The sequence below is a fragment of the Protopterus annectens genome, chromosome 4.part0 (genome assembly GCF_019279795.1).
Source record: "Protopterus annectens isolate FY-2018-M chromosome 4.part0, PAN1.0, whole genome shotgun sequence".
Lineage (NCBI taxonomy): Eukaryota > Metazoa > Chordata > Ceratodontiformes > Protopteridae > Protopterus > Protopterus annectens.
Genome location: NC_056733.1, coordinates 552,523,276 through 552,549,452, shown reverse-complemented (window position 1 = coordinate 552,549,452; position 26,177 = coordinate 552,523,276). Strand labels below are relative to the sequence as shown.

The following is a 26,177-nucleotide window of genomic DNA, read 5'->3' as shown; positions in this document are numbered from 1 at the left end:
TTGGACAGTTCACACAGTTTACAGAAAAACAATACTTAACTACACTCACTATATTTTCCTGACTGACTTACAGAATTATTATTCCCTGGTCATTTACTAGAGAAAGACAAGATGAAGTAGGTGAGGGATCCTTCTATGTCAGGTTCCAAGAAACAGACTGCCCTGTGACTTCAGTCTCACCTAGTATTAAACATTATTTTTAGGGATGGATTACAGAATGACATCACATACATGTGGTAATCTGACTTCTGGTTCCTGTGAAAGACCCCTTGGCTAGAAGCTCTCAGCGATTAGTACCCATCTCTCAATAATACATACACACACAGAGCCTTGCTAAGATCTGCTGCAGCTCTGGAAGTCATAAAACCATAAAACACTTCCACACTTCCTACAAGAGCTAATAAACCATACGTCTTACAGACATTGCATCTCTGGCTTCATTCAAAACTGTGAGATAATATCTTTATGGCCTAGGCCCTGTAATTTAATTTCAGTTTACAAAGACATGAATCTGGACAGTTTCTCCCCAGGCTTGCGCTGAAATTTGGCTTTGTTCCAAGTTAGACTTTTCCCAGTAAACAAGTGTTAAATAAATTAAATAAATTAATAAATAAAAACTATTTTCCAAAGTCAGGTGGGTTGAGGTTAACCACTTTTCTTCCAGTATCAACTGTTAAAACATGTACATTTAAATGGATGCAATAATAAATGTGTATTTCTTTTTCTGTCCTGCAGGGCACATTGCTGGTGCACACAAGCAGCTTTACAAATACATTTTTCAACACAAGCATTGGTACAAATCAGTTTGACATTTAAATAAGATATAATTCTTTACACAATTCCAGCTAGCTGTGCTGGCATATTTTATGCATTCAGTGTCGTACTTCTCCTGGCATAACTGGCAATACCTCAAATCATCACACTTCCCCCCTGAAGACTCAAGCTAGGTTTTCAAGTGACCCTTGAGAAATGCTGCTAGAGAGGAATAAGCCTGTCTGGGAATACAATAACCCATGCTCTGTCTTGAGATCCCATCTGCCCTGGCATTACTGACCCCACTACAGTGCTGCACTATCATATTGTATGGCTGCAACTCTAGGCTCCAGCATAGTAACTTGGCATTTTGATGGCTGCCTGTCTGTAGCCATAGATCCCCTCCTCCTGCCTCCTACTGCAAATAGCACCAGGGCTTCCATATCATGGTAAGCTTTCATCATGTTAACATGGTACACTTTGGGCCCCTGCCTAGCAGTTATACCATGTAGTTAACATTACTGAGCTTCCTTACCACTTTTAAGGATCCCTCCCAAGCTGCCTGCAGATTATTGTGTCTGACAGGAATAAGAACCCTCACCTGCTGTTCCACAAGATACTCTCAGGAATAAGCATTGTGTCATAATAGACCGTTTTCTGCTGTTGGGCTCCTGCAAGGTTCTTCTGGGTCATGCCCACGATCTCCCTATGCCTTGTCCTGAGGTTTAGGACATATGCCACAACAGACTCCTTGTAGGATTCATACTCACCCTCCCACTCATCACGAATCAACTCAAAAGGCCCTCGCATGCTATGCCCATACAGCAACTCAAAGGGTGAAAAATCTGTGGATTTCTGGGATACCTCTCGGTATGCAAACAGCAGATGGGGCAAATATTTGACCCACTGTCTCTTAAACTGGTCTGCAAATGCCTGTTGCATGGTCTTTAGTGTAGAGTTTAACCTCTCCACAAGATCATTAGTCTGGGGATGATAAATGGTGGTCTTTAGGTGCTTCACCCCACAGTGCTTCCACAGACAAGCCAGCAGGTCTAACATAAATTGGCACCTCTGTCAGTCAGTATTTCTCTCAGGAAATGTACCCTGCTGAAAATTAGTAACAAAGCATTTGCCACCTTCACTGCCTCGATAAAGGACAGAGCCACTATCTCAGGATAACTGGTAGTATAATCTACTACTACCAGAATATACTTCTTCCCTATGGAACTTAGGGTACTCAGAGGCTCAACAATATCCATAGCTACCCTCTAAAATGGCTCCTCAATCACTGGCAAAGGCATCAAAGGAGCCTTGACCTTGCCTCCTGCCTTGCCTACTTTTTGATACCGCTCACAGGTCCTGCAGTACCCTGTTACATCCCTTGCAATCTCAGGCCAGTAAAAGTTTTGCAGAACTTGGATGACTTGTAAAAGGAATGTCATGGTTAGAAATGCCATATGGTAGGCTCTAGGCACTACCAAAAGTTGTATTACATCACCCTCTAGCCCTCCCTCAGGGTCCACTCAATATGCAGTAACCCTTTGTTCCTATATACAGACTCCCCTTTTTCTTGAGAATCAGGAGCCTCCCTAGCTACCTCCCTCAAGCTTCTCAGTGTATGGTCCAAGAGCTGAGCCTGTCTCAACTCTCTCTTTGTAACTCCTCCCAGTTCCCCTTCCACAGGAAGTCTGGTATCCTCTGACAGCATTCCCTCACTGTCAGCCTGGGTACTACCATTCACTTCTGCCCTTGCAGTCACTCTATCCAAGGGAACATCAGTACCTACCAGCAACTGTGGCTCAACTTCAGGCTCACTGCTGCAGGGTAACTCCCTCACTGAAATAGCCACCTCACCATCCTTGGCTTCAAGTGTGAGGTCTGTCTAGCATCCCCCCAGGTTACCAGACCCATATGCCTGCCTCCAAGCCTGACTGACTGTAACTGCATGCACACAAGGTATTGCATTATCAAAGTCATTCCCTATCAAGACATCTGCAGGGATATCCATAAATACAGAAAAGTATTTATTATCTCTAATGTCTTGGCTAACAAAGACTTCAAGGAGTCATTCATAACTGTGAGATATCATCTTTATAGCCTGGGCCCAGTACTTTTTATTTCTTACTATTTTCCACAGTCATGTGGATTGAGATTAATCTCTTCTCTTCCAGTATCATCTGTTAAAACATATACATTTAAACAGTTACAATAATACATGTATATTCCTTTTTCTGACCAGCAGGGCACACTGTTGGTACATTTTTAACACAAACAACTTTACAAATGCATTTTTCAACACAAGCATCTGTATAAATCAGTTTGATATATGAGTTACATTTAATTCTTTACAAAATTCCAGCTGCGTGAGCTGGCATATGTTATACATCCACTGCCATATTTCTGTTGGCATAGCTGCCAATATCTCACAACAATAATCAGCACTGAAAGTACAGTCACAGAACCATTCCTACTGCTGTTCAACACTGAACACTGAACTTGCTACAAAAGTTAAGAAATTATTTTTGTCCTGGACTTCCCCACCATTGTACCCCCCTATTTCCCTTTCTGTGTTTATATATTAATTCCAAGATTTCTGTGACTCGCAATAAGACTCGTAACAAGAAAAAGTCTCTAAGATACAGCAATCTCAGTCTTAGTTTATCTATTTAAAAAATTTCTATTTTGTGGCTACACTTTTCAGTGTCTTTTATTACTGCTACAGACTTCTTCTTAGCAACTGATCCCTAGCTGAATTACTATTTCTCATGAACCCTCATAGTAATTTGAGTTTGAGCCCTGTACTCTACAGAAATGTAGATATTATCTCTTTGGATGCCACCAGGGGATCTAAGGTGATATCCACTAATAGCACCCTTACAAATGATAAAGAGAACAAAGTACAAGGTAGATTTGCTGAAATGGAATATATCTCACCACTCAAGGCATAAGAACTATGATACAGGCCTACATAACAATATGACTGAGAATATGCCATATGCTGCCATTGTCTCAAGCTCCAGCAGTAGTTAGTAACATGATATTAGGTATTAGTATGACTTAGGATACCTGGAAGCAGTGCATTAATCAGGATATGACTGACTGCGAATCTAGCCATTTCATTAGGATAAAGAGAAGCAGATTCTGAATGCCCCTTGGACAGATATCTGCAATTTAATGTTCAATCATAAAAATCTTTCATTAGAAGAAAAAGAAAACACTGAAAATGGTGTAACAGCTGTTCCCTTTTACCTTCTCCAAGTAGGTCATATATTTTAGTACCAAGCCATGTTGCTTTTTGCAGAAACAGTCATATTCAGGGCAGTTCAAACAAAATAACGGCTTTTTAGAAAGGCCAATGGAGAGGAGTCAGGGGATGTAGTGGGCAGCAGGACAAAGATAACTCCAGCCCAGCTAAATGATTACCTTCTACTTTTGACTTTTTACATTTACCACCCCCCCACAGTGCCCTCAACTTGCTGCCCCCACATTCTGGAAAAGAGATTAGCTATGTTCATAGACTAATGGTTCAGAATTGCAACAATTATTTGTGTAAGGGAAGGCTGACGCTTTAGAGTACAGCACCAAGTTCATGACCTTTGTATCCTTTATGGGAATGTCTCACTTCTCCCCAAACCAGTCTCTTTGCTTGCCATATTCTGAACTGCTCATTTCTTCTGCTGCCATAAGAGTTCTCCAAGAAGTATAAAGGATTGGATTATATTCCATACTTTTCCTGGTTCCCATGAAGGACTAGCATTGGAGAACTATGTTAGACCTTTTAAAGATGAACAAATTCCTTGTCATAAAGAAATTCAGATTTTTAACTTTGCTAATCTTCCTACCCTTACTACTTACTGAAGGTATAGTCGTCACAGTGTGTATGTGGCAGTCTTATCTCCAGATTTACATCTACAAGAAATGTGGGAGATTCCTCTGTTTTCTTGCCAGAACCCAACATTTTCAGCTTCAGATGACTGCCTTGCTCTTTGCACTTTTCACTTCTACAGATTTCACTATCATCTCATGTTATAAACCATTTACATTTACTTCTACCATCAACAATTACCTGATTCAGGTGTTCACTTAAGAAGAGATAAAAGTGCACTGGAGTATGCCACCTCCTGCCTATCTAATCATAGCATGTCAATAAACTACCAAATACTGAGGCTGAGTCCTGAAAGGAAGACTTTTCGTGGTTAGAATTGCACAAAAAGGAGAATAGTTTATCCCTTTCTGTAGAGAAGATCTGCTTTCAAATCTGTTTTTCTTTTTCAAAGAAAGTAAAAAGTCCCTGCATGATTGCCAGGAACATCTTGAAAACATCAGCGTCCATGTTGGCCTCCATTTTTATTGTTTCTTTATGCCACACTCCACATGAGGACAATTTACAATTAAGCAATAGCTGAGGAATGTTTGTTAGCAGGACCTAAACTGTTGAAAAAGTTTTTTTTTTTTTACTGTACATATTATCCATAAGGAATTCTCTTGATAGGCAGGTCACGTACACACCGACCTGTAGATGTCCCAGGGATGCCAGACTTTGACAGCCAATGATCACAGTTTGCCTGGGGAACTCACAATGCAGTCAGGAAAGCTCAGGAGTAATGGTTTTCCCAGCATTAGAACAAGTGCATCAGTTAAATCAAAAGCTAGGCCTGATACACTCACTTGAGATTTTCAGGACAACTTGGAAGCTAGGCGTCCTAAAGATTATTACAGGTAGCACCTCTGCCATATGGGACATATACATCAGGGAGAAATACATTCCTACCAGATCTGTAGACTAGCATTGGTATCTACTGTTATATCAAGCTGATCAAACAACCATTTAACTTGGTTAAGATTCATTTAACTAAATAACAAAGGTGTTTATGTGCATATGAAAGAATGCTTTCACCATCGCCACATGCATTTTTATCTGCTTTATTAAGTAATACTTGATATCAGTCCTAGGTGTGTTAGTGTACTGGATGCTATATGGTACAGTCTTGTTTAATACAGCTCCTGGAAAACAATTTGAGTGAGGTTGTTGTGTCTTTCAGCTTTTCCCGGTTAGGGGTTGCCATAGCAGAACTCCGGTCCACAAATGATTGGCAGTAGATTTTTATGTGCCGAGTTGCCGGCCCTGACGCACAACTTTCAACGAAGGTATGCCCATTCACGCATGTCTCCACACAGAAGATGATCTCACTGAGAATCGAACAGGACAACATCTTACTGTGAGGCAACAACCCTACCGCAGCACCACCACCGCAGTATTTGGGTAAAATGCCTCTGTTATGGGTTAAACGGATAACAGTAGTTTAGATGTACTTACAAAGGAGGTCATTTGAAAAAAATGAAACGGCATTATAGTGTGTTTTAAAGTTAATTTCTTATACAGTTCATGGTTGCATCTGCATCTTACACTTGATAGAATGTTTTTTTATATGTAAATGCTATGGTCCATATTAGAGGAAATGTCAGACTGCCTGCTTATTTGAACTTAAAATGATAGGAATATTAGCTAATCTTTACTAATTCAACAAGATTGGCCATTTCCTGCATAAGCATTTTACATTATTTTTTACTTCCGTATATTATATATAATACAGCTGTTACTTATATTTAATGCATGCAGCAGCTTCATATCTTGAGCAAAGTAAATTGTTTTGAGATGCAGAAGTGTAATTTGAGTCACAGTGGTACAGCAGATAGTGTTCTTACCTCACAGCAAGGGGTTATCTGATTTGGTTACCAGCTGGGGTGCCTTCTGTCCAGAGTCACACATGTCCACCTTTTGTTTATATGGGTTTTCTCTGGATGCTTCTGTTTCCTCCTACATCCTAAAGACATGCAGTAGGTGAATAGGAGACTCCAGTTTTGGCTGTAGGTGTGAGTGCTCATGTGTGTGTGGCACAGATGAGTGACTGCTGCACATCTAGCAAAATGCCTGGCTGAATATTGGCTTTAGCTGATGATCACTGTTGATGTCATTTCCCAACTCCGTGTATCAAATGGGAGAAAGAGGTTGACTCTGAATGCTTGATGCTGACTTCAAATCGAAGCAATTAGTGGAAATGGTTGGTATTTGTTAATCATTTAACATTTAAACATTTTTCATATTTTGTTATTTAGTAAACCTGGTAAGACCCATTAAGTACCTCTTTGTACATGTGAATTCCAACACACCTTAAGTGACTTGTTCATTGTCAGCCTCTACATAACTAAGAATATAAGGGATCAGCCCAGGACTGTTTTGCTAGCACATTGTAACATTAAGCATAGTGGCAATGCTTCTATGCCACCCTGAGAATTCCATGTTCTAAGTTCTGTATTTCATATTTCCATGTAATTCCATTTGCTGTCATAAGTACTAGAATTAATGCCAGAGACTCAGTTTCCACAACGAGTCCTTTTACTGTGCTGCCTGGAATTTACATTTGCATTTAAAGGCTTGAGGTGTTGATGTGATACATTTTATTAGCTAGGACTGCCAGTCTTTTTTTGACATCACTGACAGTTCATCAAAGGAAAAGAAGCATAAAGTTAGAAATGGTGAAACCAGATGTGGAATAAAGTGGAGAGACACTTGTTGTGTGACTACAAGCAAATGTTGATGAAATGTATTAGCATATCAAAAGTGCAGACGAGGCACTTGCATCTTTGAAATATATCATGCATATGAAAGCAAAGTGAGCAAACAGTTTTGATGAAAAGTACATCCAGAGAGTTTTTATAAAAGCTGCTTTCTCACTGGGGATAAAGCGAGTTCAAACTCCAGTGTCAGATGAATAGCCCCTGCTATAATAAATAGAGTAAGTATTACTACACTGCAAGCATAGGGAAATTCCCCTTGGAATAGTATGTTTAGGTGAATACAGAGGACTGATAAATTAGCCAAAAATGCCAACTCCCTAAGGTTGCTTTCAGGTTATTCTCTTACTCCCTTGTACTATGTACATGGCTAAATGAGAAGGTCTGTGTTTAAAATTCTAGGTTTTAATTAGAAAGGCTGCATACAACCACCTGCTTCAATGTCTTCCTATATTGTAGGGGTACGTCTCCCTGCATTACAGTCCCCTATCCCTAGTATGGCTATTAATGTGAGATGAGTTACCTGGAATCCTGTGACCTTCTGAGACAAAGGCTACTTTGTTTTTTGAAGCAGTTTACAAAAGAACAAGATCCCGTCAGAGTGTGATGTGTTCTCTTATTCCATAGTCTGTGGTTATAAAATGGGTACAGTAAAGGGATGCATGACAGGTGACAAAAATATTAGTAATCACACCAAATGCAACATTTCATTAAGCTAGTGTGATTTCCTGAGTACTTTATGCACTGTGCACCATACTTGTCAGCCTTTGGATCAAACAGAACAGCTTAATAAAAAATAAGCAGCAGGGAGTGTTCAACTTTCCACTTGTTGAGCAAGCTTTGATATCTTCTTCTTTTGGCTTTTCCCAGTTAGGGGTCACCACAATGGATCACCTGTCCACTCATGATTGGCAGTGGAGTTTTTTACAGTGTTGGGTTGCCAGCCTGGCACCCAACCTTCCACAGAAGGTACACACACACTCTCACACCTAGGGCCAATTTAGCATATCCAATCCACCTTCAGCATGTCTATGGGAGGAAACTGGAGCACCTGGAGGAAACCCACATGACCACAGGAAGGACATGCAGACTCCACACAGAAGGCACCGCAGCTGAGGATTGAACCAGAGAACCTCTTGCTATGAGGCGACAATGCTAACTGCTGCACCACCATGGCCGCCCAGTTGAGCAAGCTTTGAGATACCAGTTGGGAAATGAGAGTGTCCAAATGCAGCTATGGAACGTCTGAGCATAGGCACTGCTCAACTAGGAAATTTCATTTAAAAATGGATCTGACTACTTAACAAAGAACAAGATATGAAAGTGGAGAAGATTTATTGTACAATAATCAGCTTTTCACGTTTCCCCAGTGAGCTACATATTAGTGGGGGATAGTACAAAATAGTAGACCACTGTACTTAGAACATGAACATAGATGTATAAATGGAAATTCTTACCTACAAGCTATGTGGATTCATGGGTAACAAAACTTGCATGGTGTTGCAGGGTAAGGTCCTCTTCTTGGGGATTGTAGAGCCAACAAAAAATTTAGTTTCGATGCTGTTGAAACAGCATAATTTGGCATTGCACTGTTGACATACTGATGTACAGAACAGTATTATTTGCCATGCTGGCATTCAGACTGGCATACCTGATGCATGGTGTTTCTCTTCACATGTACATGCTGTACGTATGACAGATCCTGTTAAGGTAAGATTATCACAGGCTTGGTTGGGTGTTGTTTTCATACATGTGCACGGCCTAGCTACTCTTTTCATTGTATTTCTACAGATTATGCAATGGGCAAAGACTGCATAATGCATGGCTACATGCAGAAACTGGGGAATCCTTTCCTGACTCAGTGGCAACGCCGTTACTTCTACCTCTTTCCAAACAGACTTGAATGGCGAGGCGAGGGAGAATCTCGGGTAAGCTTTAAGAAAAAGAAAATCTCTTCCATCTTACAGAATTAATATTAATCTCATTTGCACAATGTAGTTATAATAGAGTATTTGATCCTTCTTTCTGCAGACAACCTGTAGCTATACAAATTCCAAAAATGTACTATGGTGTTTTGCTGTACACGACATTATCGTGTACTGTTAGTGCTAGTATGTTGTGAAGACAGGTAATATTGATAACCAGAAGTAGAAACATGTGGAAGGTACTTTAGCATTTCACAATAATGTACCATATGTAAAACAAAAGGAGTATCTAAGTCCCTTATGGCTTCATGCAGTAAGCTCAGCATTGCTAAATATCCATAGTGATACTTTCATCCATTTGCAGGCCATTTATTTATACCATGTTCATAAATATCAAGTTCACTCCTTAATAATTGATCTGCGATGTTTGTATGTTAGGTTTGTTATTGCATATTGTTGTTAATAATCACCTTGGTTACAGGAAAACACACCAATAGTTGTTTTTTTTTTTTTTTTTTTTTTTTTTTACTTTTAACTCTAGTATGCTACAGGAAACAAACAAACAAAAAATACAATATGCTAGTCAACTTTCAAAAGATGAAAAAAGTGTCCTGCTAAGTATAACCTTTATCTTAAGCCAAATAAAACTCTTGGTGAATTACATTAGTAATTATCTCAACATTGTCTGTGCATAGATAGCAGGAGTATTTGTTTTATATAGCAGATACTGGCATATTTGGTTTTTATCAAGAAATATACATGTACAGGCATGCTGGTGTCATTCTGTCAAAGATTAATTAATTCCACACTTGTATTTGTGCAAGTCAAATGCCATTGTTTTTCAGTTTCTGTTAAAGTGAACTGAAGCACATTGTGCTGTGTTACATGAACTGACATTTTGCACTTCTGCATATTTTCTGCCACATGGCTGAACTTATGAAACCTGGAATCTTCTGGCATCAGATTATTAAGTTTTCTGGTAGAACAGGTTGGGACGACTACATCCATGGTGTACATTTTTCCATGCATTTAGTACAATTGATTCTGCACAGTTAATATGCACTTGGTCAAATGCCACGTATATTTGAGACATTTGTTGAGGTCTGCTTATGTCTAGTACAACTTTCTCCGGTCCGCTAATGATTAGCATTGGATTTTTACAGTGCCGAGTTGCCAGCCCAACACCCAACCTTCAAAGAAGGCACACCCATTCACGAATGCACCTACCTGCATGTCTTTAGATGTCATTTGACCGTGGGGAGGACATGCAGACTCCACACAGAAGAAGCTCCAGCTGAGAATTGAATGGGAGAACCTCTTGCTGTGAGGTGACAATGTTCACCGCTGCACCACCTCGGCCCCTGAGGTCTGCTTATCTCTATGAGTGATCACCATCCATATGGAATTTAATTGGTACATTTTTTTTTAATTGTCTTTCCTACTTATTAAAATAACATTCTGAATGACATTTAAAAGTTTCTGGCATTTAAATGATATCTTAGATTTTTTTTTATAAATATATCAGAATGTTTCACAAGGCCAAGGATAATGCATTTTATTTCTTGGGATAATTATGCTGCCTTTACGATATTTATTTCCCTAAGTTTGCATTTATTAATCCTTTTATTTACAATACTTAACCATACTTTTGTGTTGTATTAGCTAATATTCAACTAATTGTTTATGAACTCTTGTTCCAGCTCCAGTCCTAAATGTAAGCCCCTTTGTTGTAAGATGGGTTGCCAACTAGCTCACAAATTGGACACACACACATCAACCAGCAGACCTTTTACCAATGAGGTGCCACAGGGGTCAGAGCTGGGCCCCCTACTGTTTTGGTATATACTTCTCAGACGTTCAGGTCAAAACTAAGAGGTTGTGGCTGACCAAGTTTGCAGACGACTGCAAACTAGGTGCAATCTCTGAATCCCCAAATGATGTCAGTATACTCGAGGAGAGTCTCACACAGACCAATGACTGGTGTATTAGTCACAGTCTCATATTGAATGCAAAGAAATGCATCATCATTCCCTTCAGCACAAACAGTGTCCATTCACACTATCAAATCAACAACAATACCCTAAGTGCCCATAAAGTGGTAATGGTCCTGGGATCACAGGTTGACTGCGACCGTAACTTCAATGGCCATTTGTCTGCCATAGTAAGGAAAGTTTTCCACTTACTTCACTTGATTAGTAAGGGCATTGCCTCAAGAGCAAAAGAAGTTATAACCCCCCTATACTCAGCACTTATATGGCCCATAATTTGGTATAATGCCCCATTCAGCATGTACCGTACTAAGCACCTGCTGCAATTAGAGAAACGTCAGAGGTTTCTTACAAAGAAGATCAAGGGGCTCTGGCATGTGCCTTACACAGAGCGACTAAAGTCCCGGTCACTGTACTCTGTATTGTATAGACTTCTCAGGAGGTACTTATGCCTGGCCTACAGAGCAATCCAAGACCCAAACCTAATGAACTTGCTGCATATCCATAAATCAAATGAGTCTAGGGCTATCCATTCCAGGGACTTAAATGTGGCCTGTGAGTTAAATAGGGCATGCAGGAGGGACAGATTTATCTCCCAGTGACTGCCACGTCTTTGTAGCAGGCTATCAATTCATGTTGATGATACTGTTCAAGAGGAACCTGGACATGTGGATGTGTCATCATAAATTTGTACCAAGGATAGTTCCCACACGCCTCCTGGACATGGGCAGTCATCACTAAATGTAATCTTGGGTATTGACTAGTACCTCTACGGTATTACATTGGGTTGAAATGGCTAGGCTTAAAATGACCTCTGGGATGATAGCCTAGTAATCTCCTATGATCCTATGATCCTAACAGCCATCAAACTGCTACTGCAGTCATTAATACCTATTCCTTCCACTTTATGAACTGAGATCATGGCCACATCATGACTATCATTCATACAGCCAACTGAGAGCTTTTTCCTTACATCTTACATAGTCCTGCGCATGATTGCAATATGTCATGGGTTGGACATGCATTAAGGTAGCTTGTCACCCAGTTATGTGAGAGATGCTACCACAGTACCTCCACTCCTTTGTAGGCAAACATGTCTGCCCATCTCTACTCACCTCAGGTGTTTGTAGGGAGACAGTGCACCTTGGGACACACACACACACACACACACACACACACACACACACACACACACACACACACACACACACACACACACACACACACACACACACACACACCTAAACCTCCCCTCCTACATGAGAGATGTGCAGGATTTATCTTTTCATACATTTCTCTCTCTTTTTTGCTTTGCTTTGTGTTTCACCTAGAAAGTTAAACCATGGTTAACCACGTGAGTACCAAGTTATCAACATAATAAATAGGAAGATGTATGTATAACAGGAGGGATTGGGATGTTTTCCCTTCCTAGCTGGTATGTTTGCACTCTTAAGTTACTAACTGAATTGCTTGTAATTAGCTTTATCACATTTCTAATGATAAAATACTAGATAACAGTAAATAAATAAGATAGTAAATACAAATGTAAATTATGATGAGGACAAAGAAAAATTAACCACACTGAAAATGCATTAATTTTAAAATTTTCTTTACACTTTGTGTATGCATTGAATGAAAACATTTCCAGAACAATAGCTGAGGTAATTTTAAGATTTTTGTATTTTATATCCATAATATATGTTCTACATAGGCAGTAAATGGCACCACACAAGCAAATCTGCAAAAGTCACTTCTTATAGCTTCATTATATAACACCTGCTTGACTCACGGTTCACTAATGTATGGCAGATTTGGACAGTATGACAAATGATTAAACACTATTTTTTTCTTTCTTTTTGTTTTTCTCACAGCTAACCTTCATGGTACCCCAGGGCCTCACCTTGATTGATGAATCTACCTACCCTTCCAGGTCTCTGACTAAGGGTTGAAGCCTTTGAGGAGATCATGGCTTTATGGGTTCATGTCACACTGCTGATCATACCTCTCAACTTCTCAGTGCAAAAAATCTGGACAGAGCCAAAAATAATGAGGGGGGAGACAAAGGCCCAAAATACAGACACATTTAAAATACTGCTCTTACATGCTTAGAAAGCTAATATAGTAAAACGTTTTGTGTTAGCAAGCATTTTATGAAAGGTATGAAGCCAGAAAGTCAAATGTCTGTCACTATTTAGTGACATCAGTCCTGTGTGATTTGCCTCAAAAATGCAAAGTTTATATAGAACAAATGAAAAATATGGGACAAAAATCTGGACATTCAAAAAAAATCTGGTCAGCTGACAGGTATGCTGCTGATGTGGGAATGTTTATCCCCAATGGTTAGTCTGTGCTGCACTGCTGAGAGGTATGCTGCTGATGTGGGAATGTTTTTCCTGCATTACTATCTTGCCACTTGGATGTGCATGGTAACAACTTGTGGGTGGGACGAGCAATGGCTAGTCTGTGCTGCACTGCTGAGAGGTATGCTGCTGATGGGGAATGTTTTTCCCCCAGTGGTTAGTCTGTAGTGCACTACTGAGAGGTATGCTGCTGATGGGGAATGTTTATCCCCCAATGACTAGTCTGTGCTGCACTGCTGAGAGATATCCTGCTGATGGGGAATGTTTATCCCCCAGTGGTTAGTCTGTGATGCACTACTTAGAGGTATGCTGCTGATGGGCAATCTTTTGCCCCTAGTGGTTAGTCTGTGGTGCACTGCTGAGAGGTATAATGCTGATGGGGAATGTTTACCCCCCAGTGGTTAGTCTGTGGTGCACTGCTGAGAGGTATGCTGCTGATGAGTAATGTTTATTCCCCAATGATAGTCTGTGCTGCACTGCTGAGAGGTATGCTGCTGATGGGGAATGTTTATCCCCAATGGTTAGTCTGTGCTACACTGCTGAGAGGTATGCTGCTGATGGGGAATGTTTATCCCCAATGGTTAGGCTGTGCTGCACTGCTGAGAGGTATGCTGCTGATGGGGAATGTTTATCCCCAATGGTTAGGCTGTGCTGCACTGCTGATAGGTATGCTGCTGATGGGGAATGTTTTTCTCCCAATCGTTAGTCTGTGCTGCACTGCTGAGAGATATGCTGCTGATGGGGAATGTTTATTCCCAATGGTTAGTCTGTGCTGCACTGCTGAGAGATATGCTGCTGATGGGGAATGTTTATTCCCAATGGTTAGTCTGTGCTGCACTGCTGAGAGATATGCTGCTGATGGGGAATGTTTTTCTCCCAATCGTTAGTCTGTGCTGCACTGCTGAGAGATATGCTGCTGATGGGGAATGTTTATTCCCAATGGTTAGTCTGTGCTGCACTGCTGAGAGGTATGCTGCTGATGGGGAATGTTTATTCCCAATGGTTAGGCTGTGCTGCACTGCTGAGAGATATGCTGCTGATGGGGAATGTTTTTCTCCCAATCGTTAGTCTGTGCTGCACTGCTGAGAGATATGCTGCTGATAGGGAATGTTTATCCCCAATGGTTAGTCTGTGCTACACTGCTGAGAGGTATGCTGCTGATGGGGAATGTTTATTCCCAATGGTTAGTCTGTGGTGCACCCGATGAAAGGTATGCTGCTGATGGGGAATGCTTTTCTCCCAATCGTTAGTCTGTGGTGCACCCGATGAAAGGTATGCTGCTGATGGGGAATGCTTATCCCCCAATGGTTAGGCTGTGGTGCACTGCTGAGAGGTATGCTGCTGATGGGGAATGTCTATCCCCCAATGGTTTATAGGTTCATAGGTTCATAGGTAGGTACAAGGCTATCTGCTCGAGGGCATTTATAAGCCTAGCCAGAGTGTGTCAGCTTTTGCCGCCTCATTGATTAATTAACTGAGCCTCTGTCAAGAAGAGCCAATGAAGTGATCCCAGGGGTGTATTTTCTGTTACCCATCCACTCATTAAGGTTTCTCTTGAAGAGTGTTAGTGAGGGGCTCTGCCTAATGTAGTTAGGAATCTTGTTCCTAAGCATGGGGAGTCTCTGTGACAGTAATCTATCCCTCCAGCATGTTCTATTTATCTGTGGTGCACTGCTCCTCTGATGTCTGGATATTAACCTGCCCACCCTCAGGCAGCACTACAGTGATGTTTACTTGTCTTTTGCCAGGGAAATCTGTCTGCTTTGTGTGCCTCTAAGCAGGCACCCCTGCCGTCCTCCCTGTAATTGCCTCAGATGCTCGAGAAACTAATCAAATATATGTCACCTGCACCAAACTCAGAACTTTATCCTTTGATGCCACAGCACTGACACAAGAGATTAAATTCTATTCTATGCTTAACCATACCTTGCTTAATTGGCATATGATTAATCACCTCTAAAACATCTTATCTCAAAGAAAAAATATATTTCTTAATATTGACAGAAAAGGTATCATCATTCACACCTAAACAATTGTATTTTCAAGGGAGCATGATCCCTATGTCCACCAATATAGGAGTTCTGCCTGATGTCTATATATACCAAAAGGGACAAGCTGTACAACAAAGTGAAACATGTCTTTTCCCTGTCCTTCATGTCATGTGAGATGAAAGCACGGTGTGTACAACAAAGTCACATGTTACATACACAATGTGATCTTCCTGCTGCAACTTTTTGTGATATAACACTCCATGATTAACCTGGTGTTACTCAATGATAGAAGATAGAATGCTAATGCACCACAGTAGTACCACAAACAACAACACAAACTTCAAATTAGTAAAAGGCAGAATGCAGATGTTATGTGCATGCTTTTGAGCATCTCAGTCATTTTTAAGGCAGTTAAAGCATGGCAGTTTTATAGAATTTCTATTAGTGTCTCAATTTTAAAATGCTTCTTCAGTCCTAAAATTGAAGCAATAGCAATTTGTTGCCTTTTGTTGAGTAGGATGGTTTCACTTGGTGAATGGTCTATTTTTCAGGGAAAATCCAATGTGCTACTTTTTTACAGGCTGTGGAGAATTTAGACTGAGTCCATGCTGTGTTGTGTCCCTTGTTTAAGAACTAAATAAAACAAAAGCAGGAAAAAGTGTTTCTTTTATACTCAAATAAAGGACTTGCTTCTTATCTTCAAAAGATTTGGTTGAAGAAAGTCAGAAATAGTTTGAAGATGCAGTAACTGGTATTGAGCAATACATAGCTAGATTAAAGGATTCAGTACTGGTTGAAGTAATGGAAGTTACTTGGTCATGAGCCAGTACTGCTAAGAAGATATGCATGAGCAAGGAGTGAATTACTGGAGAGGATGTGTACATTAATAATGGCAAGGAGGCGGGCATACCAGAACTTGCACTACAAAATAAAGTATGTGAAGAAGAACCAAGAAAACAGTCTGTTGCCCAAGTTAAGGGGTGATATGTTGTCAGAGGAATTCTTCATAAAGTAAAACTGTGATTAAGAATTAAGTTGGTGCAAACCATAAATCTTCAGGAAAGGTACTATGTATAGGAATAACGTTTATTACTTGGAGTGACAGGAATGCATTATACCAGTTAAGCAACCAAATGTCATGGTGCTTGTAGAATGTTTCAAAATACTTTAAAGAGCATGCACAAAACGAGAAAGATTTTGTAGTAATAAAGTAAAAAGAATGTATTAGATATTGATTATAGAAAACTATTAGCAGTAAATTAAAAAAAATGTGTACTAGACCATGCAAGATAAAATAGAAGATGAAGGAAAAGAAATTGAATCTATAGCTGACAAAGAAACTTCAGCAAGAGTGAGACTAATAAAGAGACGCAAGAAAAAAAGAGACATGGGAACCATCACAAATTTTATCTTAATAAAATGAGGATTTTATTCATTTAACAGAAACTACAATTAGTCATTGGAAGCAGTAGAAAAGACGGATGACAAATGTGAAATGGTTGAAATAGAGGCAAATAGAAATGTGTAGGAAAACAGGAAAAATTAACAAGCAGCTTGGGGAAGAAAGTATTTTTCAAGTAAAGAATATATAACGGATGTGGAAGTTTTCCTTAAATAATAGTTCATGCTGAAATAGAAAAATGTAGGCAGTGTTATCAAGTAGAATATTGTGTATTAGGATATACATATAAAGTATATGATATTAATAAAATACACATATTTACGAAAAGAGAAGACAGAAGATATATTTCAAGATGTGGGAGCATTTCTATAGACATGTAGTTTTAAAATATTAGGAGAAAAAGAATTGATGCAAAAGTGGCAAAATAAAGGATGCATAAATCTCAGTACAGAAAAAAGCAACTTGTTAAACATTAGCATTATTTCTAGGTTGTTCTCTAAGATCATCCTAGTTATACCTCCAACTGTAATATAGCCTGTTCATATTTGTTAACAAATGCAAACCATGCTTTATACAACCTTTTTCTTCTTCTTCTTTCGGCTGCTCCCGTTAGGGGTCGCCACAGCAGATCAACTGTTTCCATTTCTTCCTGTCCTCTGCATCTTGCTCTGTCACACCAACCACCTGCATGCCCTTTCTCACCACATCCATAAACCTTATCTTAGGCCTTCCTCTTTTCCTGTTACCTGGCAGCTTCATCCTTAGCATCTTTTTCCCAATATACTCTGCATCCCTCCTCAGCACATGTCCAAACCAATGTAATCTTGCCTCTCTGGCTTTGTCTCCAAAACTTCCAACCTGGGCTGACCCTGTAATATACTTATTCCTAATCCTGTCCATCCTCATCACACCCAGTGCAAATCTTAACATCTTCAACTCTGCCACGTCAAGCTCTGACTCCTGCCTTTTTGTCAATGCCACTGTCTCCAACCCATATAACATAGCTGGTCTCACTACCCTCTTGTAGACCTTCCCTTTCACTCTTACTGGTACTAGTCTGTCACAAATCACTCCTGACACTCTTCTCCACCCACTCCATCCTATTGAAATATTTCAACTGAAAGTTTCACTTATGGGTAACACAGCAGTATTTATACTTTACCTCTTTGTATAAGAGTTAATGACATATTAAATGTTGTTCATATGCTATTTATTTATTTTGCCATTATTGTTATATTTTTGTAAATTACTCAAGAACCAGACAACATGCATATAACTGCTTAACCTCACATAAAGGCTCAGAGCTTGAGGAACAAAGCACTCCTGACAGTATGTATGTGTGTAGCTCTAGTGGTTTACTGAGGCAATATAAGTTATTTATAAATGTTACACAAATTAGTATTTACCGTATTTGTTGCAACTTCCAAAATCCAGTTTAATACATAGACTCAAATGAATGCTACCAGTATAAATACTCATTTATACTGAACAGATTACCATGTGCACTTTTTTAGTAACTCATGGTTCTTAAAGATATGAATGTTGGTTTGAAATGTGAAGATATACATTGGTTTTGATATAAGGCTGAAGATGCAGACATTGGAAGTTACACATTTCCAGAACTTCACTGGATGGAATGGAGAGAAAAGGGGATTACATGAATCAGAAAATAAGATCACCCCCACCCACCACCTTACTAATGATTGCTACTCCTAACTCTAAACCTGCCCTTGTACCTTTCTGTAACACTGCTACTATGCAAAACAGTCTTAAGCATACATCACATACATTAATTCATACACAACACTAAATCTGTCCCCTTACTTAGCCCTTACTCTAATGTTAATCTGCAAGCACTAGCACAAATAACCCCATCCCCTAATGCTAAAACTTTCGGTATGTCTGAAAGTGTCACCATTATTTCCTGACACTCACACTTACTTAATCTCATGTACTTGATCATCCATAGGTTCATAGGTGTGTGCTAGGCTAATGGCCTAGAGCCTTTACAAGCCTAGCCCATAAGATTACCCTGGCATCGTGCCACCCAACCATAGTTTCCAGTGCCTCTGTCGAGTAGAGCCACTGGAGTGATCCCCAGGGTGAATTTTCTATTTTCCATCCACTCATCAAGATTTCTCTTGAAGAAGGCCAGAGAGGTGCTATGTTTGACATGTATGGGAAATCTATTCCATAGCATGGGCAGTCTCTGGGTTATGAACCTGTCCCTCCAGCATGTTCTGTTGATTGTGGTAATGAGATTGAGGTCTCTGGAGCATGTGGTGCGGAGGGATTGGGATTTCTTTAGATGTAGCATTTCTAACAGAGCTGGGTCAGACATGGCTTTATAAGTCAAGCAGAGATCGCCTCTAAGCAGGTGATATGAGAGAAAGAATAGTTGGAGTTTTTTGAGTCTGTCCATATAGAACAAGTGTTTAAGGTCTAGGATCCTCTTTCTGAGATACTTTTGTGGCCACTCCAGTTGTTGCAGGTGTCTAGTGAGGTACATGCCAAATGGGGCATTGTACTCGATGATTGACCTGATGAGGGAAGAGTACAGGGAGACAATGACCTCTTTCTTCCTGGATGCAAAATCCTAAGTAATGAGATGTGCCACATAGAGGGACTTTCTGACCACAGTGGCAGTGTGATGGTATAAGGAGAGGTTGCTGTCAACCTGTGTTCCCAGATCTCTTATAACGCCTTCTGTGTTCAGTGGACTCCCATCGATGTGGTAGTTCATGGGAACTGTGCTTTTCCCAAAGGGAATGATGACACATTTTTTGACATTGAGCTTAAGGCCATGGTTCTGACACCAGTCATTGGTCTCAGTGAGGCCTTTCTGTAGGATGTCAGCATCACTTAGGGAGTTAATAATGGCTGCCAACTTGCAATTGTCTGCAAACGTTGTCAGTCAGAGTCCCTTTGTGTTGGACTGGACTTCTGAGAAGTAGATACCAAACAGGAGAGGACCCAGGACCAATCCCTGTGGGATTTCACTCGTGACTGGTCAGTAGTCTAACTTGGAGTGAGCAACATTCACACTGTGGGTTTTATCTGTGAGCCAGTTTACAACCCATCTAGTGATATAGGGGTTCATGCCTAGCTTAATGAGTTTTTCTATGATGCCTGAGTGGGGAATGGTATCAAAGGCCTTGGCCAGATCAAGGTAGGCTGTATGAACCACCTTGCCTTCATCCACAGCTCTGGGGACTGACTCAAAGAAGTCAACCAAGTTGAGCAGGCATGACCTGCCCTTCACAAAACCAAACTGTGTGGGAACCAGAGTTTGGAGATTCCCTATATCCTTGTTTATTAGGTCCATGATGATGCGTTCCATAGCTTTGCATGTAAGACTTGTTAGGCAAATGGGGCAATAGTTTCCAGGGTCTGTTGTCACTCCTCCTTTGTGGAGAAGGATGACTAGGGTAGTGCGTCATTTGGTAGGGACAAAGCCTGAGGTGAGGCTGTGATTGAACAGGGCACACAGGTGAGGTGCCAGTTCACTCTGTAGTTCATGTAGAACACAGCCAGAGATAGTGTCAGGTCCCATAGAAGCTCTATTCTTGGCCTTGGACAGTGCTGTTTTAACCTGTGCAGCAGTAATACTGGGTGCCTAGCAATCTACTTGTATTGTGATTGGTCCTTTGGGGGGATAAAGTTGGCACTGAATCTGTCGGCCAGTACATTGGCAATATCTGTTGGCTCTGTATAGGTGGTACCATTGTGCAGTAGCTCAGATCATATCTGGGTATTGCCTTGGAGGTTCTTTACATAATTATAGAAGGCCTTGTGGTTGTCTTTACTATCTGCTGCAATTCTGTTTTCATAGCTAGTTTTAGAGGATTTGATGAGGGATCTCAACTTTTTGTTGAGGCTGATGAGGGAGTGTTTCCAGTCTTGGGACTTCACCTTATTCCGCTTCCATTTCCTCCTTCTGTTGTAGAGTTTCTTTATGGCAGGGGACCACCAGATTGGCTTCCTTTTTTTGGAGGAGAGCATCTTCGTTCTATTGGCTATGGTGAGATCCATGCATTTGTGTACATGTTCGTACAGTGCATTGGTGTATGATTCGATGGTCATGCAATTATTCTCCATTTGCATGGGTGCCATGAAGTTAGCCACTTATATTCTTAGGAGCCCAAAGTTAGCTTTGGAGAAGTTTTTCATGGTGGTTACCTTTGCGGGGAGTAGGTGGTGGGAGGGATGTGGATTTCCAAAGTGAATAGTTTGGGGTCAGATCTAACCAGGGAGGAGTTGACTATTGGTGTAGAGCAATGATCGCCCATGTTAGTAATGATCAGGTCAAGGATGTTGCTACCTCTAGTGGGGGTAAGAACGAGCTGGTCCAGGGCATTGTAATTAATGGATTCCAGGGAAAGTTGGGCAAGTGTATTGGCACATGAGTAGTCTGCCCAGTTAATGGAGGGGTAGTTGAAGTCACCCAGAATGAGTGTGTTAGGTTGGACCCTAATATTCTCTAGGGTGCTTAGAAATGTGGAGTGAGTGTCTTAGGACATGGTTGGGGACCTATAACAGGCTATGACCTGAATCGCTGTCTTACCCAATGTTAGCTGCACCTGAAGTATCTCTGATGCATTATGTTGGGCTACCAGTCTGGAGGTGTGCTCATCCTTTATGAATATGAAAACACCACCAACTTTGGAGCTTCAGTCCAAGTTCTGGGGCTGAAAGGTGTGGAATGAGTTATAGCCTGGTAGTGCAGAGGTGCTTTCTGCTGTCTTGAACCAGGTCTCTGTTACAGTACGAATGTCAATGTTTTCCATTTTAAGGAGTGCTTCAAGCGAGTGCATTTTGAGATTTAGACTTCTAGCATTGAGCAGCATGACCCTCAGATTGCATTTGTTTGTAGCTGTTACAGTGGTAATTTGGTTTTTGGAACACTGCCTAAAAAAGGCACTATAGGGGTGGCAAGAGCTTTGGCCAGTATCCAGAAGCCCAGGGGTAACAGATGCAGGCCATCTCTGGCAAAGCATCGAGGTCTGTCAATCATGTCATCCCAGGCAGACAGATACTGGATCCCCATAGAATGACACCAGAAACTTAGCCAATTGTTGAAATCTATCATTTACTTTTTGTACTGTGGTATCATTCTGGGTGATGGTAGGATGCTGCTCAGAGCTAGGGTCATACCCGCCTGGGCTACATAATCCTCCATGTCTCTTTTCATGTAGTCCAGGGATGTACGTCTCAGGTCATTCACATTCACATGTACAGTGACAGATTTGTATTTTACCTGTTGTTGAGGGACCTGAGTGCGTGCGTTATATGGCGGATCCTTCCACCTGACAGGCAGCTGACTGTTACTTTCTCCTTATTCAACCTAGTGAGTGGGACATCAGTGTGCCTCACTATCGAGTCACCAATGACTAGTGTGCTGGGCATGCTGTTCTGCCTTAGGGGCTTTGGTTGAGTGGCACATTGTTCAGGAGAGTTATGTGTCATGTTGTGTTGTGGTGGTAGAGTGCATTTCTGCCTTGGAGGTCACTGCTGTTTGGATAGCTTTTAATTGAGAGCCTCCGTGAAGGTGGGTGCGTGGTTATTGTTTTTTGAAGGCAGTGCTGATGTGTATTCTGGAAGGCTATGTGTTCCATGTGGTGTGGTGCAAGTGTTGACCTTCTCCTCTTGACCAGCTATTTCAGTCTTGGCTGGAGAGTGTGTGGCTTCCAATTTGGATATATAAGTGTATCTCTCGCAAGTCTGAGTATTGGGAGGTAAGAGGAGAGGGTTGTCGGTGTACATGAGGCAGTTGCTACATTGCCTCAGTATGCCCAAGTTCACTAGGTTAACAGGAGAAAGCATAGGGAACTAACCTGTAGACATGCCTGGAGGGGTTGGCATTAATAATAAATACTGGAGCTGTTTCCTTGTAGAAAGTTTAGTGCTGGTAGCACTTTTGTGTGGTATGATAATTGCTACAAGAAGCCTGTATGGTAAAGTGCTAGACTAATAATCTAGTAAAAGTGCAGGGGAGGAGATAACTGGCAGATCTAAGGGAAAATTTGAAGAGCAAACTTTGACACCTCTCTGAAGCTTACAAACAGTCCTGGATACAGCAAATCTGTATCTGGACTAGACTAGTTACAGGAAAGGTGGGAAACAAGCTCAATGCGGGCTTTCAAACAAGAAAGGTGAAAGAGATGGAAAAACTGCCAAAACGGCCAATAAACTACAAATTCTGGGCCAGAAACCACTCCTCTTGTGGTAGATAGGCAACCTAGTGCTTACCACTCCCACTGATAAGCTAGAAGGCTTCCCTCTGACACAGAGAGGCTTGGGGGGGTCTCAGAAGCTTACATACAGTCCTGGATACAGTAAATCTGTATCTGGACTAGACTAGTTACAGTAAAGGCAGGAAACAAACTTAGAACTTTTTTGTTACAGAAAAGCAGCTAAATCAGCACTAAAATAATTCAAGTATATTGCAAGCTAAGTGGCAAAAAATCTACTTATCAGCTGAGAAGCACACTCAGTTAGAACACAAAGTAAAGTGGAAAGGGAGAAAGGAAAAATAAAAGATAATTGAAAGTTAAGGACCTAAGTGGGTTGGCCTACTCAAATGTTCACTCTGTATTAGGTAGAATGAGCTAATGACACTAGACTGGGATAGAGCTGGGAAAGAGCTGAATGGAGGGGACTGGTAGGTGTGTCTGAAATCAAAATATGATCTCACTTTACGCGGTTGAGTGAGCAAATGAGATGGAACCAGGGGGAGTGTTCAAACTCAAATTTACAGGAGGGGTGGGCAATTCCAAAGCAACCAAGATTATACCACAACAAGAACAGGGAGGGGTGGTGGAAAGCTAACTGTAGAGAGACAGAGAGATGACAATATTCAGTGAAGCAAATAAATAGACAGAAAAAATAAAATGCAGTACTATCTTTAACACAGTATTCAATGAAACAAATAAATAAGCAGAAAAATAAACTGAGTACTATCTTATAACACTGCAAGTTTGTACTTACCTCAGTTTATAATAAAGTTGATGTAGGTATATAACAGCTAACCAAACAGCTCAAATATTCAGCTATTCAGCAGAAATAAATTCAGAGATAAGTGACTGAGACGTATAAGCACAGAGAAACCCTCACAGCTAAGATTTCAACACCGAATATCAATGAAGTGTGAATAATAACCCCCACTTACTTACTGCAGAGAGACAGGGAGATCACAATGATCAGTGAAGCAACTAATAAATAAAACGCAGTACTATCTTTAACACAATATTCAATGAAACAAATAAATATATATTTATATACTACATATATATTTATATATATAATATATATATAATATATATATATATATATATATATATATATATATATATATAATATACACACACACACACACACACACACACACACACACACACACACACATACACACACACACACACACACACACACACACACACACACACACACACACGCAGACACACATATATGAGAGTTTATTTTAAATAATCCCTGTTGAATCTTGATTGACTAAAACATGCCAATTTCCTCAGTGATTACAATCATCAAAAACAATTCTAAAGCTGTTCTAAGATTTAAGGCTCTTCTAGGATTGCTCTGCTTTGTGCCTGTTTGGGTTAAAATAGTAGACAATAGTATTGTCTCTCCTGTCTTGATCCTTATATATAGGTCCAGCCAGGAATCCTATATTCCCTCTCTCTGGAAAAAGTCACGTTATCTCTCTGAACAAAGGAGGAAATTCAGTAGACATTACTAACTTTAGACCTATAGCAATCTTATCCTACCTCTCCAAAATACTTCAAAAATGTATTCAAAAACTGTCTCCTGCAAGAAGAACTCCTATGCACCACAGAACATGGCTTCCTCTCCATTAGGTATCAGTCAGTAAAATGGCACTCTAACCTCGCTCCATACCTCCCAGTCACCACTGGTGTATGACAAGGCTCTATCCTTGGTCCCCTCCTCTTTAACACTCTCAACAACACCCTCCAAACATCCACACAACAGTCCTCCCTAATACAAGATGCAGATGGCTCCACACTTATTTCCACATCTGACAACAGGGCACACCTCCCAAAAATTACTCAGGAAGATTTAACAGTCAATGAAAAATGGCTTTGTAACTCACAAGTCATGCTCAACCTTAAAAAAAGACTACTACTTTTTTCCTCAAATCCCTCTCTCTTGAAAAAGAAAAAAAAACACATTTTAAACTTCTCTCTCTTGATAATACAACTACTGAAATAACTTCTGATAGCAAATGACAAAGCATTACAAAACATTTTAATAACAATAATTTTACAATCTTCAAAAATAATACAAACAAAATAATAAAAACTCATCAATAACTAGAGATGCTTTAAAGAGCCCAAAACCTTCTCACCGATGCATCCAAAGCTGCACTTACCATTACTTATTTCCTCACTAGACTTCCTTACGGTGCTTCCATCCTTTCTAACATTCAGTCATCACAAAAATCAAAACATGAACAATGCTATAACAAAGTTCCTAAATGCAGCAAATACCCTTTTCAGACCCCACCACTGTACAGGACTAAATAGCCTAAACCAGAACTACCCCATCAACTAACATTCACAGCTTCATACTATCTATAAAATTATCCAGCATCCAACTGCTTGTTCAACACTAAATAACATTCTATACAACTTAGGATCCCAGTAGGTCATTATGATCCAGTAACTAAAAACCGCAGTCTATCCGCAAACCTATCAAATCTGCTGGGTGTTGTCTATACTCATACCATGATCCAATGGCCTGGAATTCCTTACTTGTATCCATCAGATCAATACCCTCCCTCCCATCCTTACAAACCTCCCTGAAAGAATTCCAAGTCAAAGACTGGCCCTATTTGTGCTCAAAACCAGTATGAACTATATCTCTAAATGTGAACAAATATCTATTCATGCCTTACACCTCTTTACTCTTTCACTTCCTTCCATCAATTTTTCTCCCCTGTCTTTCTCTCTAAATATACCACAAGCCTGCTTTTCTCTTACTTCATATTGCAGTTTCTCTTTCTATTATTCTAACCTGCCTTTATTTTTTCTATAAACTGGCTAAAATTTCTCTAAATATTAAATCATTGTCATATAACTTATATCAATTCTTAACCAAGGTCTAATTTGGGATAATTATTTGAACTGTAGATTTTTTTGTATTAT

The 26,177-nt window shown here is 40.3% G+C and overlaps 1 protein-coding gene across 1 annotated transcript in view; it reads left to right on the top strand.

The window, feature by feature from the left end:
• The window catches only part of GRK3 (G protein-coupled receptor kinase 3), a 2,112,642-nt gene that overhangs the window by 1,991,895 nt on the left and 94,570 nt on the right, over window positions 1-26,177 (top strand). The window contains exon 19 of the mRNA XM_044068485.1: window positions 9,121-9,257. Coding sequence (XP_043924420.1) covers window positions 9,121-9,257 — 137 coding nt within the window. The remainder of the gene's footprint in view (window positions 1-9,120; window positions 9,258-26,177) is intronic.